The sequence below is a fragment of the Vulpes lagopus genome, chromosome 1, assembly GCF_018345385.1.
Source record: "Vulpes lagopus strain Blue_001 chromosome 1, ASM1834538v1, whole genome shotgun sequence".
NCBI lineage: Eukaryota > Metazoa > Chordata > Mammalia > Carnivora > Canidae > Vulpes > Vulpes lagopus.
In genome coordinates this window covers 183979058-183997540 of record NC_054824.1, presented here as the reverse complement: position 1 = coordinate 183997540, position 18483 = coordinate 183979058, and the positions used below count along the sequence as shown (strand labels likewise).

Here is an 18483-nt window from a genome sequence, read left to right as displayed (position 1 = left end):
CACAGAGAATGGCTACGCCAGCACCGATGAGGAGATCTCCGAGTTCTCCGAGGGGAGGTGAGTGTCCAAGTCGAGAGCGAGAGGTCGGCTTACAGCATGAACCTGGGGCCGGGGCCAGGGAGGGGCATGGGGTTCCAGAGCTAAGCCTAGGTCTGGGGGCTCTGTGGAACCCACGAGTGTAAGGCTCGGGGAGCCAGGGCCCAGGCTCTCAGCATCCTGAACTCCCTCTGCTTCTTCCTTAGCTTCTCCCAGTCCTTCACCATGAAAGGTTCCACCAGCCACGACGACTTCAAGCTCAAGGTGAGCACCACGGGAAGGCAGACCGCAGGGCCGCAGCGGGGCCGGACTCCCCACAGCCTGGTGTCCGCCGTCCTGGGCCTCTGCCCTCCCCAGCATCCTCCAGCTAGGATGGAGCTGCCCTGGTTGGAATTGGGAGGTGCCCACATGTATATCCAGTCATCGCCCATTGTTCTTGAGGTGGGGGGAAGGCGGGAGAAATGGCTGGAGTCACTGCCTGGTGATGGGACCAGAGCCAGAGGCCCTGCTTTCAGAAATCTCCCCGTCCCCCACCTAAGACTTTGCCTCATGTGCTGAGTCCACGAGTAAGTCCAGGCCTCGAGGCATGCAGATTATGGACTCAACAGTATGGGAATCAGCAGTGCGGTAGTTCACCCCCCGGATGATCTGTTAGTCGTCTGAACCAAGATCAGGATTTATGAAACAGGGAAGGGGGGGGCTGCATGCTGGGAACAGCGGACTGTGCATAGTTTTTGGACAGACCGACCGGTGGTGACCAGCAAAAAGGTCAGTCTGGGCATTCTGTGTTTGCAGAGTGTGGATAAGGGTAGTAAAACCGTCTTAGCTGCTTTGGCTTCTCCAGAAGCCCTGAGAGATGCCTCTGGGTGCTCTCCGCCTGGGTCTTCCGTCGGTGGCTCTACCGTAGGCCAAGAGGCATCACTTCCTTCATTACAATTCCCCTGGCTTCCCCTTGATGTCCGGGCAGGTTGGTTCACCCCAGTCCTTCCATTCCCAGGGTGAGCCCAAGCTGTCTGCCCAAATGAAGGCCGTGTCGGCCGAGTGCCTGGGTCCCCCGCTGGACATCTCCACCAAGAACATCACCAAGTCCCTGGCCTCCCTCGTTGAGATCAAAGAAGACGGAGTGGGCTTCTCCGTCCGAGACCCCTACTACCGGGACAAGGTCTCGCGAACCATCAGCCTGCCCACGAGGGGCAGTACCTTGTAAGGAGGAGGGAGCCAGGTGTGGGGGAGGGCGGGCAGGGCCTTAGGTCTGGGCCTCACTGGAGCCTTCTGTTCTAGCCCCCGGCAGTCTCGAGGCACGGAGACCTCCCCTCTGACCCGAAGGAAGTCGTATGACCGAGGGCAGCCCATTAGGTGAGAGCACGTTTCAGAGTTTCGGCGACTCGTTTCGTCCTGGGGTGCAGGGATCGCTGGGATGCTCCACCCTGTAGGTCATCGTGCGTACTGCAATCTGGGCCAGTCTCACTAGGGTCATTCCGCTTCCCCGCAGCGGCCCCTTCCCCATCCTGTCGGGTGTGGGCTCGGGAGGCCATCTCCGTTAGCATCTTGACCTGGACGGCTCAGCCCGCTGCCAGACGCCCTTGGCGGACGGGGGCTCAACGCTGGTGGCTTTGTAGTGGCTTAAACTAGTCCTCGTACCGATGTGCTTCAGCTCCTCTTTGTGACCGTGGCTCCTTGGGAGGCCTCGGCCCTTTCTAAGTTCTTGCCGTGTAAGAGGAGTGTAGATGTTTAAAGAAATGCCGGGAGATGGTTGCGGAAGGCGGACAAAGCTCTAAGTGGTCAGCCGCCGTAGGATGGGGGCCCGCAGCGCGTCTGCAGATCACCAGATGCCTCCAGGGTCATCAGGTCTGTACACTTCATTTTCAGAGAGGTTCGATGGCTTTCTCCAGGCCACACAACTAAGTAGTAGAAGAGCCGGGGCTCAGGATGACCTGTTGCATCCCGACGTGGTAGGAGACAGGGGGACTTGCTCGAGCTCCCAGCCCCCAAAGCCCAAAGCCTGGGCAGATGCCCGGGCCAGTGGCTCGGGGTGGGGGCCTTTGGTGGGGAGGCGCTGCATGGATGTCTGTGTACTTGGGGCCTCACAGACCGTCTCTTCACCCGCCAACTGAGAGAACACACCTGAGCTGCAGTCTGAGGGACTTAGGTCGCGCTCGTGAAGACTCATCAAAGGAAGGGGGGATCTAGGCCAAACCTAATGTCAGCTTCCCAAAGAGAGGGGCGTGCGCGCCTGGAGCGGGCCGGCGCCGTGACGCCTCCGCTCTCCCCTCGTGATGCGGTCGGTCGTCATGTTCGCGGCACCTGCCTTCTGTCAAGTCGCTGTGAACACTGAGCGAGCAGATACGGACCAGCTCCCGGGCTTGTCGGAGTCAGGTTCCCGGGGGCTCTGCGCCAGCCCGTCGACACAGAACTGTCTTTTGTGCGTGTTTCTGTCCCGAGACTCCTCGGTTAATATATACCGTGGACTCGCGAACACTGAACCCCCAGCCCACAGCACGGTGGCTCACACCTGAATGAGGCTCTTCTGACCCACGTGTTTTCTCCATAAGACGCGTCACGGCCCTCACGTGCTTACACGTGTGCCAGGCGGCCCTGCCGCGCTAGGCTTTGGGGGCGTTTTAAACAGCGAATCACCGGCGAAAAGCACAAAGATGCAAAAAACGTGGCCCTAAATAGACCACAGGAAGGCCGCTTGCTGACAGCGGGAGGGCAGGAAGGCAGAGGTTCGCCTCATTTGACCTCCGCTGGGAGATTGTGCATTTGGGGACTCGAATTTTCCGCTGTTCCGCTCAGGGTCTGGGAGTGACCCCCAAAGCCCTGAGAGAGTTAATTTGGGATTCCTGGTAGGCGGTCCGAGCAGGTGAATGAATTCCCAGGTGTGGCATCCGGCTCCTCCTCGTGGCTGCCCGGCCCTACCCCCCCCCGCCCCGTGGGAGCCCGCGGGCAGCGGCAACACTCCCTGACCCCTGACGGATGCTGCTCTGTCCCGCTCACCAGGTCCACGGACGGGTTCACGCCCCCTTCATCCCCTCCTACCCGGCCCCGCAACGACCGCAACGTCTTCTCTCGTCTCACCAGTAATCAGAGCCAGGGGTCAGCACTGGACAAGTAAGAGCCAGGGTGGGCCGGGGGGGTGCTGACGAGGTGGGCTGCTCCTGGGGCAGCCGGCGCCCCGAACCACGCCGTCCAGCCTCTCTGAGGGACGAGGCTCTGGAGCGCCTCCCCGGCATCTCTGCCTTTTCTGCTCTAACTGTGCACCCTCCCCCCCCCCCCCCCCGCCCCAGCATGCTGGGACCTCAGGAGGCACAGGGATGGGGGCAGTCGGGGGGAGGTCCGTGCAGCTCAGGCCCCCCAGGGACTCCCCGGAACTGCGCCTTGAATCCTCCCCTGCTGCTTCCTTGGCTCCTGGATCCTTCCTGAAGCCCCTTCCCTCAGCTGCTCCCTTCCTGCCCCACGCGCTCCGAGGCCCCCCCATTGCCTTCACGCGGCAGGAAGCTCGCAGCCCACGATCACGGCTCCCGTGGGGCTGCTGTGCCCGCGGAGCGTCAGCGGGGCTTCCAGCAGCCCGCGCCTCCGGAAGGCACCTCGCTGTGCACCTGCTTCCGTACGTGGCTCGTGTGGGCTCCACGTCAGCCACGACGACTGCCTTCCCCGTTTACAGAGGAGGAAATGAGGCCTCAGGAGGCCCGAGGACATTCACCTAGAAAGTGCAGGACCTGGGCCCTGAGCCCGGGCGCCCCTGACTGCTCCCTCCTGTGTCCCCCCAGTGGGACTGTCGGGACAGCGGGGATCCCGTCCCGCACGTGCTCCTCCCTGGACCCACTCGGGCCTCTCCCACTCTGCAGCCTCGGAGAGGGCTCCTCTCTTGGCTCCCCCACGGCGTCTCTCTCTACCCTGGCGGGGGGAGGCGTGCAGTGCTGTCGTTTCGGGGGGCCCAGGCTAGAAGGTGCTCGTTGTTGCACCTGGTACCTGACAGCAGCCCTTCCCCCAAGCGAAACGTCTCTCCCTGGGTCAAATACTGCCCCTTCCTCAGACCCACCTTGGCTCAGTGCCCACCTGGGGAGGAGGGCGCCGCACCTGGAGCTCGCCACCCAGCGTGCCGCCCGCCCACCAGACCCTTGCAAAGCACAGGCCCCTTCCCCAGAAGCCTTGAGGTGGCGCTCTGGCCGTTCCAGCCTCGTGGGCTTACGGACCTCGGTCCTATCCCGGGGCCGGGTCTGGGGGCCCGTAGGGTACCTCCCAGGGGGCTTGCTGGGGACAGTGGGCTTTGCAAATAAGTAGATCCCGGGGAATCGCTGGAAGCAGCCAGCCCCCAGGGAAGGGTAGGCGCAGGCGTGGCTTCCTAGGCCTCAGGCACGTAGGGGCATTGCGGGGGGCAGGCAGGGTGCCCCCAGCTTGTACGAGGGGGCGGCCAGGGGCTTGGAACCCGCCGCGGCCCACGACCTGAGACGTCTCTCCTGAGACTGGGGCCGGCCCTCCCGTATCTCCCGCGGCCCCCTCCTCGCCCCTGCCCTGTCGGCCGGGGGAACCCGTGCGGCCCGCCCCCTCCTCTCCTGCTGCCCCTCAGCGCCCTGTCCCGACCCCACCCCACCCCACCCCACCCCCGCCTCTTCCCGCTGCCCCTGAAGAGAATAACCCGCCCTCTGACCTCCCAGCTGCTGCTGCCTCTGCCTCCCTTCGTGTGTTTTCCTCTGTCCCCTAATCCAGCTAATTTTCTGCCCTCCCCAGGTCTGATGACAGCGACTCCTCTTTGTCGGAGGTCCTGAGGTACACACAGAATGTCTCCCGTCTTGGCCCCAGCTCCCACTCTCTGCTGTCCCCCCTGTGCCCCCGCTGCACCGCCCCTCCCGCCTGCACACCTGTGTCCTCAGCATGCGGCCCCCCCTGCCTGCCTCCCCCCCCCATGGTTCCTCGCTCTCGGGGTGGCCGCGGGCCTCACGGCGGCCAGGCCCCGGCCCGGCTGGAGCTGGGGGCTTGGGGAGGGGCGCACAGCTGCTTGCCACAGGCGCTGTTCTCTTCTCCTTGTCACCTGGGCAGGGAGGGGGAGAGCATGGGAGCCTGGGGGGTGCCGGGGCTGGGACCCCGAGCCCTGCCGAGGGGTTGGGTGAGGGGCAGGGCCGTGGACCGCGGCGTGGGGGCCCGCGGGGCCCAGCTGGCAGGGCGGCGGGGGGCTGCTCGGCTCCTCTAGATGAGCCCGGGGTAGGCTGGGGCCTGCCGCCCGCCTCTCTCGGCTCGCGGACCCTTCCCAGCTGCTGGGATGACCAGAGGGCCACCTCCCCAGCCACAGCACAGCACCCCATGACGAGGAACATGTCCTGGGACCCGGTGGGCCTGGGCTCCCGAGGGGCAGGTGGTCCGTGCTGGGCTCAGGCCCCCCCCAGCTCTCCCAGAGTGCCCACCGCTCCCCGCGCCTCCTGGCCCGGCCGGTGACGTTTTTGCAACCCTGCCTGGTGGGGAGCAAGGCACTGCCGCCTCCGGAAGCTAGACACCCCCCAGCCTCCCCCAACGAGGAGGGTTACCTGGGGCTATGCTTGCCACCGCCGCCTGGGCTTTTCCTGCAGACGCACGGCTGGGCCCAGAGCAGTGTCAGAGCGGGGAGCTGGGGCAGCCTGGGGGCAGTTCACGTGCATGTGACATCTAGCGGGCGGCTGGCCCTGTCAGCCCTTGCGGGGGCCCCGGCTGAGTCCATGGGGCCGTGAGAAGCCCCGTGGGTGCCACGCTGGTCATTTCAGCAGACCACAGGCCACAGCGTCACTGTCGGGAGCAGCATTGTCTCCGGCAAAGAACGAGGACACATTTTCAGACCTGCACATAGTCCGGCCAGGGCCCCTCACCCAGAAAAGATCGCTCCCCGGAACCTCCAGGAGGCCGGTGTAACAAACCCCCCTGCTTGCTGAAGACAAGCCTCATTCTCCCGCCCAGAGTGTCCGTGGGCGGCAAGGAGGTGCTTCCGCAGGTGTAGACGGCTTCATGCCTCCGGGGGCCCTAGACATCCCTAACTCAGAGCTGAGCATGGTGGGGGGGTGGTCCCGAAAGGGATTTGGGCCTTTGTAAACGACAGTCACGGGTCTAACGGGTCCCAAAGGGGCCCGTGGGTGTGCACGTGTGGGTCCCCGCCTGCCCCGGAAGTCACCCACAGGCTTATATGGGCACCGAGGTGCTTGGAGGGGGCACCCGGCGTCCTGGCTCCCTGCAGGAGCCAGCGCGGCCCTCGGGCCTGTGCCCTGCCCGGCTGGGGCCCCCGCGCATTCCTGCCTCGGGCTCTGGGTCAGGCCAACATCGGGGGGCGAGCCCCCTCCTGCCCGCTGTGCCCAGCACGCGGCTTGCTCCCCAGGAACGCTCGGGTGGTGACTGACAGGTTCTTGTCCAGACAGGCCCTCCCCGCCGGCGCAGACCCTTCCAGCCCTCTGACGTCACGGCATCTGGCCGGCTCTCTGGATTAGTCCCCCGTCTGTCCTGTCCCCTTCCCTGCCTCGGCCTGGCCTCGGTCTCCCGGCTGACAGGTGTGTCCTCTCTCCCTCTCTCCCGGGAAGGGGCATCATCACCCCCGTCGGAGGAGCCAAGGGTGCGAGGACGGCCCCGCTGCAGTGCGTCTCCATGGCCGAGGGCCACACCAAGCCCATCCTCTGCCTGGACGCCACGGATGAGCTGCTGTTCACGGGATCCAAAGGTGGGTGGAGCCCGCCTGGGGGGGTCAGGCTCTCCCACGCACCCCGCTGCCCTGGCGGAGCGGCTGCGGAGGGGAAAACACCAGCCCCGCGCCAGGATGTGGGGTCAGGGTGCTCGCCACCCTGTCTCGCGGCTCCTGCGTGGCTCCACGCTCCCCATCTTGGGCGCCCGCACGACGTCCCTTAGCTGCCCCTGTGGCTCATCCAGCGCTCCCTTGCCCACCTCCCTCGAAACCTCAGGGAGCTTCTCAGGTGCCCCAGCCTGTGTGCTCATCCCGGCACCCGACGCCCCTGCCCCTCCGACGCCCCTGCCCCCCCCACACCCCTGACCCCCGATGCCTCTGCGCCCCCACACCCCTGACCCCCCCAACGCCCCTGCCCCCCCACACCCCTGACGCCCAACGCCCCTGACCCCCCCAATGCCCCTGCCCCCCACACCCCTGACCCCCCGACGCCCCTGACCCCCAATGCCCCTGACCCCCGACGCCCCCCCTACACCCCTGACCCCCCTGACTCCCCTGCCCCCCCCACCCCTGACCTCCGATGCCCCTGCCCCCTGACGTCCCTGCTGCCCCGACATCCCTGCCCCCCCCACCCTTGACCCCCGACACCCCTGCCCCCCGACGCCCCTGCCACCCTGCCACCCCTGCCCCCTGACACCCCTAACCCCTAACACCCCTACACCCCCAATGATCCTATCGCCCCACACTCCTGCCCCACAACACCCGTGCCCCCCTGACGCCTGACCCACCCGACGCCCCTGCCCCCTGACGCTCCTACCCCTCATGCTCCTGCGCCCCCACTCCCCTGCCCCTGATGCCCCTGTCCCCCCGACACCCCACCCTGCCCCCGACACTCCTACCCCTGGTGCCCCTGCCCCCCTACACTCCTACCCCAATGCTCCTAGCCCCCCAACACTCCTAACCCCCAATGCTCCTACCCCACAACAGTCCTACCCCCTTAATGCTCCAGCACCCCCAACACTCCAACCCCCCAATGCTCCTGCCTCCCAATGCTTCTACCCCCAAAGCTCCAACCCAACCCCCCAACGCTCCTACCCCCAGTGCTCCTACCCCCTCAATGCTTCTACCCCCCAACACTCCTACCTCCTCAACACTCCTATGCCCCCAACGCTCCAACCCCCACAACTCTCCTACCCCCCAGTGCTTCTACCCCCCAACACTCATAGCCCCTCAACGCTCCTACCCCCCAACACTCCTACCCTCAGTGCTCCTACCCCCTCAACGCTCCTACCCCCCCAACACTCGTAGCCCCCCCAGCGCTCCTACCCTCCCACCCACTGCCCACTGCCCACCGCCATCCACTCCAGCCCCTGTAGCCGAGAAACCCCTGTGATCTGGAGCAGGACTCCACAAAGTCATGATGACTTAATCTCAGCAACAAAATCAGAAATGTTTTACCTGCAGGAAGAACGGCTCTCCCGTAGACGTGCTGACAGAGGCCGTGCTAGCTGTACTGGCCTGGCGCAGGGGGCCGAGTTGTGCATCTGGGCGGATCTGTGATTCCAAGTCTCCCCCGTAGCATGTGCTGGCCGTGCGTCCACCGACTGTGCCAGCGATTAGCAGTTGTGGGGACAGACAGCAAAGGCTGAAGGTTCCGTGGTAGCCGGGGCGCCCTGAGTCTGTACCCAGTTTGCCTGAGAAGCCCCGGCTCTGGAGTTCTAACCGACTCCTCTCCTGGGTTTCTCTGCGCGCAGCGCCTGAGGACCCCCGAGCGCGTCTTTCCCTCCCTCGGACCTGGGGCTGCTCCCTCTAGATGCCCCCGGACTGTCTCTCCCGACCCCCGCGGCCCCCGCTAACCGGCATCTGCCCTCCCGTGGTTCCCTCCCTGTCCCCCGCAGACCGCAGCTGTAAGATGTGGAACTTGGTCACGGGCCAGGAGATCGCGGCCCTCAAGGGCCACCCCAACAACGTGGTGTCCATCAAGTACTGCAGCCACTCCGGGCTTGTGTTCTCCGTGTCGACCTCCTACATCAAGGTGTGGGACATCCGGGACTCGGCCAAGTGCATTCGGACCCTCACGTAGGTGCTCGCCGAGCTGGCTCGCAGGGGTGGGCTGGGCACCAAGGCCCAGCCCAGGTGACCTACTCAGGATTATCGCCCAGGCGGGCCACGTGGGCACAGAGGCCCTTATGGGATCCGACCGGACTCTGAGGGACAAGGTGGGATCCCGGGGCTGGGGGGCGGCATCCAGGGCAGCAGCCTGGGTCAGCCTGTGGCCTGCTTGGCCCCCTGCTTCATCTCAGCTCCCAGGCCCTGGCCCTGGCACATCCTGGGTGTCCCCCTGTGAGTCCCAAAGGGGAGCCAGCGTGGGGCCGGTGTGCGGCCACCCACTCCCAGGGCTCGCTGGCCCCCCATCTGTCTAGATGGGCCCCCGAGCTGGTCCTCATCCCTGATCCTGACCGTGTGAGGCAGACAGACAACAGTGAGGCAAGGGCCCCGCAAAATGAAACGGTTTCCCGGCCGAAACCGTGCTTCATCCTGATGTTTCCATCATGAGCTGCATCTGTTAACTTGCTCCTTAAAAAGGAGTAAACACGGGGGATTTTCAGGGCAGTGAAGCTCCCCTGAGAGCATAATGACCGTGTGTCACCAGCCACCAGGTGGGAGATAGGGCGATGTGGGAAACCGTCCCCTCGATTCTGCTGTGATGCTACAACTGCTCTAGAAGAGTAGTTTTTTTTTTTTTAAAGCAAAAAAATAAAAAGCGAAAGAAAACCAAAGAAGCAGAGCGAACAGAAGGGAAATGACCACCTCTTTTCGCAGAGGTGGAAACGGGGCGGGAAGTCGCATGCCCAGGTCGGGATCAGGGACACCGGCGCTGGCCCGGGAGCAGCACTCCCGCCTTCCTCTGTCCCCGGTCCGAGCCCACACTTGCAGGAGGGGCTTTGGGCCTCTCGGCAGTCAGGGAAGGCTTCCTGGAAGAACGGGGCTACCGGGCCGGCCTGAGCGAGGCCTGGTCGGTCCCCTGGCCGCGCGGACGGACGCGTTGCTCTCTGACCTCGCCTTCCTGGCTTGCGCAGGTCGTCGGGCCAGGTGAGCTCCGGGGACGCCTGTGCGGCCACGTCCACGCGCGCCATCACCAGCGCGCAGGGCGAGCACCAGATCAACCAGATCGCCCTGAGCCCTTCGGGCACCATGCTGTACGCCGCCTCGGGCAACGCCGTCCGCATCTGGGAGCTCAGCAGGTGCGGGGGACGCGGGAGGGCGTGGTGGGGGGTGCCGGGGCTCACCTCTCGGGGCCCCTTGACCTCGAGGCCCCCGGGGCAGCAGACAGCGCCCTGGCCAGGCCAGCTCGTCCGGGGCACACGATCCCCAGCCATGCACCCACCCCGGGCTCCCTCCGATCGGCGTCCCCCCACGGCCCGGCCTCTCCCCACGCAGGTTCCAGCCGGTGGGCAAGCTGACTGGCCACATCGGCCCCGTGATGTGCCTGACGGTCACCCAGACCGCCAGCCAGCACGACCTGGTGGTGACCGGCTCCAAGGACCACTACGTCAAGGTACCTCCCTCGGGGCCTGGGGCGGGGAGCGTTCTCTGCGTGTCTCCTGCCCTCCCCCCACCCACCCCCGGGCCTCGGGAGCCTTGGGGAGATTCACGCTGAGGGAGGCACCCCAAAGAGGGAGGAGCTGCGTGCAGAAAGGACACTGCAGCCGTATTTTGGTAAATGGTGAAGAACTTAGTGACCTCAGCATCGAAGGGCGGAGTAGCAGCCACAGAAATGAGGGAAAACCCACTGAACAGGTTGCCCTGTACCTACTACAATGATGGAAGGCGAGCAAAACACAAAGGATACCAGACAACACGAGTTTTGTTTGCTCCCCGATTGTGTCATTGAAGACCCTACGTCCACAGTCAGAAACCGGGAAGCCGAGAAACCGGGTGGCGGGCATTATAATGTCCATATTCCAAATACAAGTAGTGCTTTATTTATTAAAAAGAAACTTAAAAGGAGGTTCCCAGCCCAGACCCATGTTTTTCCATATGAGCTGCACGTTGAGCTGTTAACATAGGCCAGTCTGCCCCCGGCCCCTTGGGGAGGGTCAGGACCCAGGCTTCGGACTCCGCCGTCCTGGAAGAAGCGGTGGCCCCTCCAGGAGCCCCTCCTGGGCCAGGCGCCGGGGCCCACGGGGCTGCTGCGTGGAGTGGGCGGGCGGCCCGGCTCCCCTCTGCCTCCCTCGGGCCCTCCCTACCGGCCTTTCCTCCCGCAGATGTTCGAGTTGGGGGAGTGTGCGACGGGCACCATAGGGCCCACCCACAACTTCGAGCCCCCGCACTACGATGGCATCGAGTGTTTGGCCATCCAGGGAGACATCCTGTTCAGTGGCTCCCGGGACAATGGCATCAAGAAGTGGGACCTGGAGCAGCAGGAGCTCATCCAGGTGCGGTGGGCGGAAGGGGAGGGGTGGGGGGGGTGAGGCCAGGCCTCAGTCCAGGCAGGGCCTTGGGGACCCGGGGTCCTGGAGCTCCCCCCGCCGGCCTGTTCCCCACCGTCATGCCCGTGTGTCCAGTGCCCTGCTCCCCCGCAGCCTCCCCCGCAGCCTCCCCTGCACCTCCTGCAGCTGCTCTCAGGGAGGGGGCTGCTCTTAGCCGCGGGGTTTGACTCAAAGTCTCCATCCCCGTGTCCCCTTTCCTGGAGCATCCACCTGGGAGGGCGGGAGGCTTCTCCGCCAGTGCAGGATCTCAGTTTGCGTGGGGCCGGGGTGGGCCGCCTCCCAGAGGGAAGCCCGGCAGCTGTCCCCACGCGGCGTCCCCCGCCGGCCTCCCCCCAGCAGCCCCAGGCCTCACGCGCGCGGCTCCTCCACAGCAAATCCCCAATGCGCACAAGGACTGGGTGTGCGCCTTGGCCTTTGTCCCCGGCCGCCCCATGCTGCTGAGCGCCTGCCGCGCGGGCGTCATCAAGGTCTGGAACGTGGATAACTTCACGCCCATCGGCGAGATCAGGGGCCACGACAGCCCCATCAACGCCATCTGCACCAACGCCAAGCACATCTTCACCGCCTCCAGGTGGGTGCCGGGAGGGGGGTCGGCGCGGGCTCCCCGGCCCTCTCCCTGGGGCGCCTCGGGGCCCTCCAGGTGTCCCCACGGGCTTGGCCGGCCGAGCAGAGGCCCCGGCGCCCACCGTTCCAGGAGTGCCCGCGAGGGGCGGGGGAGCCGCAGGGTGCTGGGTCCGGGCCAGGCCTCGCCCCCTTGTCTGCAGGCCCTTCCTGCCGCTCACACCGCAGCCCCCGGCCTGGCATCCTGCCCCCTGTCCGTCCCTCCGTCCGCCCGCCAAGCTCAGACCACAGACAGCCCCGCCGCCCCTGGACCCGCCCCTGCCCCGCCCCAGCCCTCGTCCCCACCCAGGGGACGCCCAGGCCCCCGGCCCACGGGGGAGCCCCTCAGAGGGGTCTCTTCCTTTTCCGCGCCCCCTCCCCGTCTCCTCCTGCCTCTCCTCTCTCTCTGCCTGTCTGCCTCTCTCCCCCAACAGTGACTGCCGGGTAAAGGTGTGGAATTACGTCCCCGGACTCACCCCCTGCCTTCCTCGCCGAGTCCTGGCCATAAAGGGCCGAGCCACCACCCTGCCCTGACCCCCTCCCGTCTCCTCTGTCATCCTCCCCTCTTTCCTCTTCCCTCTCTTTCTCCGCCTCGGTCTGAGCTGCTTCTCAACGGTATGAGATTATTTTGCTCCTCCTCCCTACGCTCCCTCCATGCCCTGCCTGGCCCGGAGTGAATGCCCGCCTGCCCCTCTTCCTCCCACCCTCTTCCGAGCATGACGAGGGGGATGGACCCGCCCTCTTCCCCAGGAGAGGGGTGCCAGGTGGCCGAAGGCAGAGGGGGAGCGTCCAGGCCTGGACAAAACAAAACCCACCAACGAAAACCCACGACGAGAATTGCGTTGGCGGCTTAGAGACCGCAGGCCCTCTCCCTCTGCCCAGCAGCCAGCCCTGCACCCCTGCGGCCTGCCCGTCATCCCCAGCGATGCTTGCCCCTTGGCCCAGCCGCACTTGGGGAGTTTGGAGGCTCTGGCCCATCCTTGACTTTTGGGGGTAGCCAGCCGGGCCCCCTGCAAGAGCTGACCGGTCCCCCTTGTCCTCCACCCCAGTGACCTGACGGTGAAGTTCTGGAGCGTACGGCGGTTGCCCGGTGGCCCACCCTAGGAGCACACAGCAGTCCTCACCCTGGCTGCCTTTCCGAGGACGGCCCCCAGACCCTCGGCCCCCCCGGAGCCTGGACAGCACAGAGGGGAGCTGTGGTCTGACGGGGCCCCCAGCCCTGGGGACACAGGGTGTGGGCATTGGCGAGGCCGCTCTCCTGCTCCGGCCTCTCCCCTGACCTTCCTACGGATGCTCTTCCCCTGGGCCCTCCCCTGCCTCTTGGGGAGAGAAGGAGGTTGGGGAGGAATTTAAGCTGTGAAGCCAAAGGGCATTCATTCCCCCTCTCATTTCTCTCCCCGCAGCCCCCGGGGCTCCCCTCGCCGTCCCTCTGGCCACATTTTCTCCTGCGTCCTTAAGCCTCTGGCCCAGGGCTGGCGACCCGTAGCAGAGGGGAGGCAGCCCAGCCCCTGCTATGCCCCTCCCGACAGAACAGGCCTCCCCCTACATCCCCTCGTCCAGCCTCTGGAGCCACTGCACCTGCCTCTGAGCCCAAAACGATAGTCCTCAGGTAACCACGGAAACCAGGTGTAGGCAGCTGGGCCCTGCAGCTGACCCTTAGCCCCTTGGCCACCAACAGCCACCCCCAGTTGACCCCGGCAACTCCTTGGGGTCCCTTTCTGATGGGGCCGAGGTTGAGCTGCTAAAAAAAATTCCTTGGGGGAGATGGTCAGAAACACTTCAGCTATTTAATTTATTATTATTATTTTTTTAATTTTTGGTTTTTGCTGTTGCCTCCTGGAAACTGACTTGAAGTTTCTCCCCGGATGTTCTTTCCCTCAGCACTCGCGGGGGGCTGGGGGGGCCGGGAGTCCCAAAGGGAACAGCCCTGCCAGCCCTCCGGGGCCCCCTCCTCTGTTGGCTTCGCAGCTCGGGCCTCCCCAGCCCTGCCCCCAGGGACCGTCCCGCTGCCCCCCGACCTCTCGGCCGCCTGACGCTTCAGTGCCTTCGTCCACCCCGGGCCGGGCAGCCTTACAGCAGCCGTGCCCGCGGCACCACATGTGCCCGCTGCCCCTCGGAGGCGGGGGAGCTGCACCCCGGGGCCCGGGGCGACCCCCCTCCCCGAGTCCTGTTGGGGCCACGTAGGAAGCAGCTCAGAGGATCGAGTCTGCCGGGAGGTGGCCGGGACGGTGCGGACGGCCCAGCCTCCCCCCGGCTCCCCTGGATGTTCAGCCCCGACAGAGCAGGGGTCCTTCCGGCCGCTTTCTCTCTGGTTATTCAGGAGACACATTTTCAAGCCTTAAAGCTGGCACGGGGCCGCGGGCCCTCCCCGCCGGATGGCGGTGACGAAGGAGTCCCTGGAGTTTCCTTTCGCTTGGGGCGCAGGCCTCGGCCCGGGGTGCGGGGAGAGCCGCCTGCCCGTGCCCCCTGTTGGGGCAATTCTGCATTCACAGGCCGGGCCTCGGGAGGAGTCTCGGCGCCCCCCGCCCCGCCCCACCCGTGTTCTCCCAGCCCTTGCCCGCCCTTGTGCTTCCTGTCCCCGTCCCGTCCCCGTCCTGTCCCCGTCCGGGGGGCCAGGAGCCCACCTGTGTTCTGAGATGTTCAGTGACTTGGGGGCCTTCGGGGGGTAGCTCTGTGTGTCCTCCGTGCCTGTCCCTGCTGGGCCCGGCGGGAAGCCCCCGCCCCACCCCCGGCTCGGAGCTGCCCCCGAGGCTGAGAACGCTGTGCTGTGGCCCCTGGCACCCGGCGGTGGAGTCGGACCAGCCTGGAGGCCTGGCCTCCTGCACCCGGGGACAGTCGCCTGCGCCGGCCAGGCCACCTCCCAGCCCTGCGGGGTGCTCGCCGCTCCTCGGCCCCCGTGGGAGCAGCCGCCTCGCCCCCCCCCACACCTGTAAGACAGACCCCGTGTGCGTGACTGTTCACAGACTGCGAGACCCAGGACGCGGCGGCCGGGCCCCCGGGGGTCGCACGGCGATGCCAGCGAGAGGTGCCCGGCCTGCGGGAGGTCCGACGGGGCAGCTACCTCACGGCGGGCCGGCTCCGCTGTCCGGGCCACTACCTTGGACTCTGAACTTGAAGTCCCTCGGGAGCCCCGAGCTCTTCCAGAAGCTGCGCTCCAGGAGCCCCGCGCCCCTGCGTCCTGCGCTGGGGTCGGGACAGGGACGCCCAGGGACACGGTGAGGGGGCGGGCCCCCGGCATCCTCAAGGTCGGAAGCACAAAACGGTTGTGATTCGAGCACAGACGGCAAGGCCGCGGCGGTGGCGGTGGCGGGTGGCGGGGCCGGGCTGGTCCCACCGGACACCCCCGCTCTGGGGAGGCAGCTCCTCGCGCAGACCCGGCCCAGCACGGCCTGTCCTGCGCCCGCGGCTCGTCGTCCTTGGCTTTTTGCCCATCGGCGACTTGCGTGTGGCCAGCGCCGTCAGCACACCCCAGCCGGCAGGTGCCTCGGCTGGGCCCTGGGCTGTGATCGCGTCCCCGAGGTGGCACCTGCCGCGGCCTGGGCATCGCCGAGGAGAGGCACGCCCAGGCCTTGAGGTGGCCCGGGTGCCCCGTCCAGGCCCTCGGGAGGGACCCCGTGGCTCCGGGAGCCGTCTGGACGGCGGCTTCAGCCTGGGGTGGCGGGGTGGCCCCTTTGGGTGGCCCTGATGCCTCCCCGGGGCGGTGTCGCCGGGCGGAGGACCATTGAAGCACAAAACCACCGTAGAGGGCAGACTGTCGCTGCGACTCTCACGCCCCCCCCACGGTGGTGGCCACGTAGGCGGCCGCCGCTGGGATTCAGGGAGGCCCTGCTCTCTTCCCGCCCCTTGGGGCACCCCCCCCCCCCCCCGGCTGCGGGCCCCAGCCTGCGCCTGGGGTGCTGCTGCGGGAGAGCGGCGAGTCACCTCCCCCGAGTGGCCCCGCCGCGGCCCGTTTGCCGACCCAGACAGGAATCTGCCCAGCGGCCCGGCCCAGGCTGTAGCCCCACAGGCCTCCTGGGCCTGGCCTTGCCCTCGGGCTCCCGGGCCCCCAGCCCTACGCCCAGGACAGAACCTACGAGGACAGCTCTGTTTCCCGGGGCGTCCTCGTCCCACCCCCACCCCCGCCCAGCCCAGCGCCCCGGTGGGCCCCCAGGCCTCGTCCCGAGGGCTTTGCAGGGAAGTAGGAACAACTCCAAGAGGAGCCGACGGTCAGAGAAGACCCCCGAAGTGAATCAGGGCCCTGCCCTGCCACCAGCTCTTTTCTAGGGGTCACCCCCTGCCCAGGCTGCGGGGTCTCACCCGGCTGACGCCCTCCTCGCTACGCGGCTAGCACAAGTTGTACATATGTTTTGTACCTCTGCTGATGACTGTACATAGTGTACGAAAGTTATTTAAGCCTCATGCTGTACATTTCTGTTCCTAGACCGGATGTGTGTGTGTTCTAAGTTGTCCTAAATAAAACCCGAATGACCATCGTGGGTCGTGGTGCGACCCTGAGAGCTGCCGGCCTTGGGCTGGTGGCCCTCCTCTGGGGGGTGGGGAGGCAGGGCTCTGGGGCAGGGTGGGGGGTGGGGGGGGGGCAGGGCTCTGGGGCAGGGTGGGGGGCGGGTGGGGGGGCAGGGCTCTGGGGCAGGGTGGGGGGTGGGTGGGGGGGCAGGGCTCTGGGGCAGGGTGGGGGTGGGGGGGACAGGGCTCTGGGGCGGGGGGCCGGCCTGGTGAGAGTTTCCCGGGCTCCGAGTCTGGGGCTTGCTCAGTTACAGAGCAGAGTTGAGAGCGCTGCGTCCCCCGCTGACCCTGTGTGTTGTCTCCCGGGACGGGCACGTTAGCTGGGGAGGGCACCAGCACTTACTGAGCACCCACTGTATTCCGGGCACTATTTCAGGCATTTTGGGGAAGGGTCTTCACTCCCCACCCCCCGTGTGATAGGTCGTAGTCTCATTTCTGAAATGGGGGACGTCTCGGCGAGGACGTGCCGTGTCCAGGGGCAGCGCTAGTAGGGACGGAGCTGGGGCTGGACCTTGAGACCCGCCCAAGCACGGCACCCGCTTCCTTTCACGGACAGAGCAGGTGCCTCTTCTAGAGCCTGGAGGACACCGTGCTGCACACCAGACCCAGTCCATTCCCTTGCCACTTGTGAAGAGAAGACAGAAATATGGGAAGCTCAGATGGGAAAAGAGCTCCACGGCCGTCTGGGGTTTTGTTTCTAGATCAGTGCTTTTCAGTCTTTAAAAACCTCATATTCCTTTTCTTCCCCTAAGGCCCTAAAAATGTCTCCGCCTATGCATCCCATTATTTTCAACATAAGTAAGTGTAAGAGCTCCAGGAAACACTCAAAGGGCTGCACAAGGTGTGGGGGGGTGGTGACTGGGTGACGGGCGCGAGGAGGGCACGGGACGGGGTGAGCACTGGGTCTTGCACTGTATGTTGGCAAATTGAATTTAAATTAAAAAAAAAAATAGGTCTAGGAGGATGCAAGCAAACCTACCATGTGCTCGTGGCCCTGGAACCGCAGGCCTGTTCCTGGACAGCTGAGCTGCTCTCCTGCTCAGAACTCGGTATACTTGGCCTCTTAGCCCTGCTTTTCAGGAATCCAGGTCTCCCACATAATTTTAGATTTTGCTTCATTCAGAATCCAGTGCGTCCCCGAGGCCCCCGTGCGGCCCGTGGCTGTTAGCTGCGTGCAAGTATCCAGTTTGGCAGGCGCCTCTCTCAAGAAAACATTTTTATTTTATTTTATTTTTTTAAAGATTTTATTCATTTATTCATGAGAGACCAGAGAGAGGCAGAGACACAGGCAGAGGGAGAAGCAGGCTCCATGTAGGGAGCCCGACAGGGGACTCGATCCCAGGACCCTGGGGTCACACCCTGGGCTGAAGGCAGCGCTAAAGCAAGCCACCCGGGCTGCCCAAGAAAACATTTTTAATGACTATGGGTCTGTCAGAGCAGGAGTCCTCGTGGGTGGGAGGTGGGAGGCCCCTCCCAAGGGAGCTTCTACCCAAGAGGCTGCTGGTCTTGGCAAGTGCACGGGGACCCTGAGCCTCAGGTGGGGGACACAGGTGCGAGGAGTCGCCGTCATCCCCCCAAGGCTCTCCAGCAGGGGCTGGGGCCTCCCTGCCCTGGGAAGCGGGGTGTCTTCTAAGGGCGGCTGGTTCGGGCTGGCTGACCAGCCTTTCCCATGCCCCACCCACGCTCTCTGCCCCACCCTCCCACCTGGTCCCACCCTGGCTCCCCACGGCCCCTCTGCATCGGACGCCCCCCCAGAGTCCACTGTGGACGGTGCCAAGTGACGGGTGTGGCCAGCTGCAGGCCTGGGGGGGTGTGGGTAAAACCAGAAAGTGGGGACCCGGGAGCCACCCACGTTGCCAGGAACCGGGCCCTGGAACCGACCGGCCCCACCCGGCGGCCCTGCCCCTCCCCGTGCCCTGCAGAGGGCTTGCCACACAAGGTGGCTTTTGCAAACTCAGGTCACGCTGTGTCTTGAGGGTGCCAAAGCCCTGAGGGGTAGGGAGGCAGCAACACCAGGTTAAGGGACATCGTTCTTTTGTTCTTTTGCAGGATTTGGTTTTCCTTCCCAATTATAACAATAGCATCTGCTTATTATAGGAAATTTGGAAACAGGAGCGTGAAGGAGAGAAATAGTACTTGGGGTGTAATGGCACCTCTCCGAAGCCGCTGGGGGCCATTCATTGTCAACCTGGGTGGCATCGTCATCAGGGACAGGTT

At 65.5% G+C, this 18483-nt stretch overlaps 1 protein-coding gene across 4 annotated transcripts in view; it reads left to right on the top strand.

Annotated features, from left to right (window-relative positions):
• KIF21B (kinesin family member 21B) overlaps window positions 1-16235 on the top strand; it is a 47444-nt gene extending 31209 nt beyond the window's left edge. Inside the window, exons 23-36 of one of the 4 annotated variants that reach the window (XR_005988381.1) lie at window positions 6-57; window positions 243-300; window positions 1034-1239; window positions 1318-1392; window positions 3037-3147; window positions 4768-4806; window positions 6573-6709; window positions 8569-8749; window positions 9751-9915; window positions 10112-10229; window positions 10939-11109; window positions 11535-11734; window positions 12198-12378; window positions 12813-16235. Coding sequence is in view for 2 of the 4 variants with exons in the window: in XM_041758771.1 (XP_041614705.1) it covers window positions 6-57; window positions 243-300; window positions 1034-1239; window positions 1318-1392; window positions 3037-3147; window positions 4768-4806; window positions 6573-6709; window positions 8569-8749; window positions 9751-9915; window positions 10112-10229; window positions 10939-11109; window positions 11535-11734; window positions 12813-12867 (1568 nt within the window). In the remaining 2 variants the exon portion in view is untranslated. The remainder of the gene's footprint in view (window positions 1-5; window positions 58-242; window positions 301-1033; window positions 1240-1317; window positions 1393-3036; window positions 3148-4767; window positions 4807-6572; window positions 6710-8568; window positions 8750-9750; window positions 9916-10111; window positions 10230-10938; window positions 11110-11534; window positions 11735-12197; window positions 12379-12812) is intronic. The other 3 variants (XR_005988383.1, XM_041758771.1, XM_041758781.1) reach the window with 3 other exon arrangements.
• The last annotated feature ends 2248 nt before the right edge of the window (window positions 16236-18483 follow it).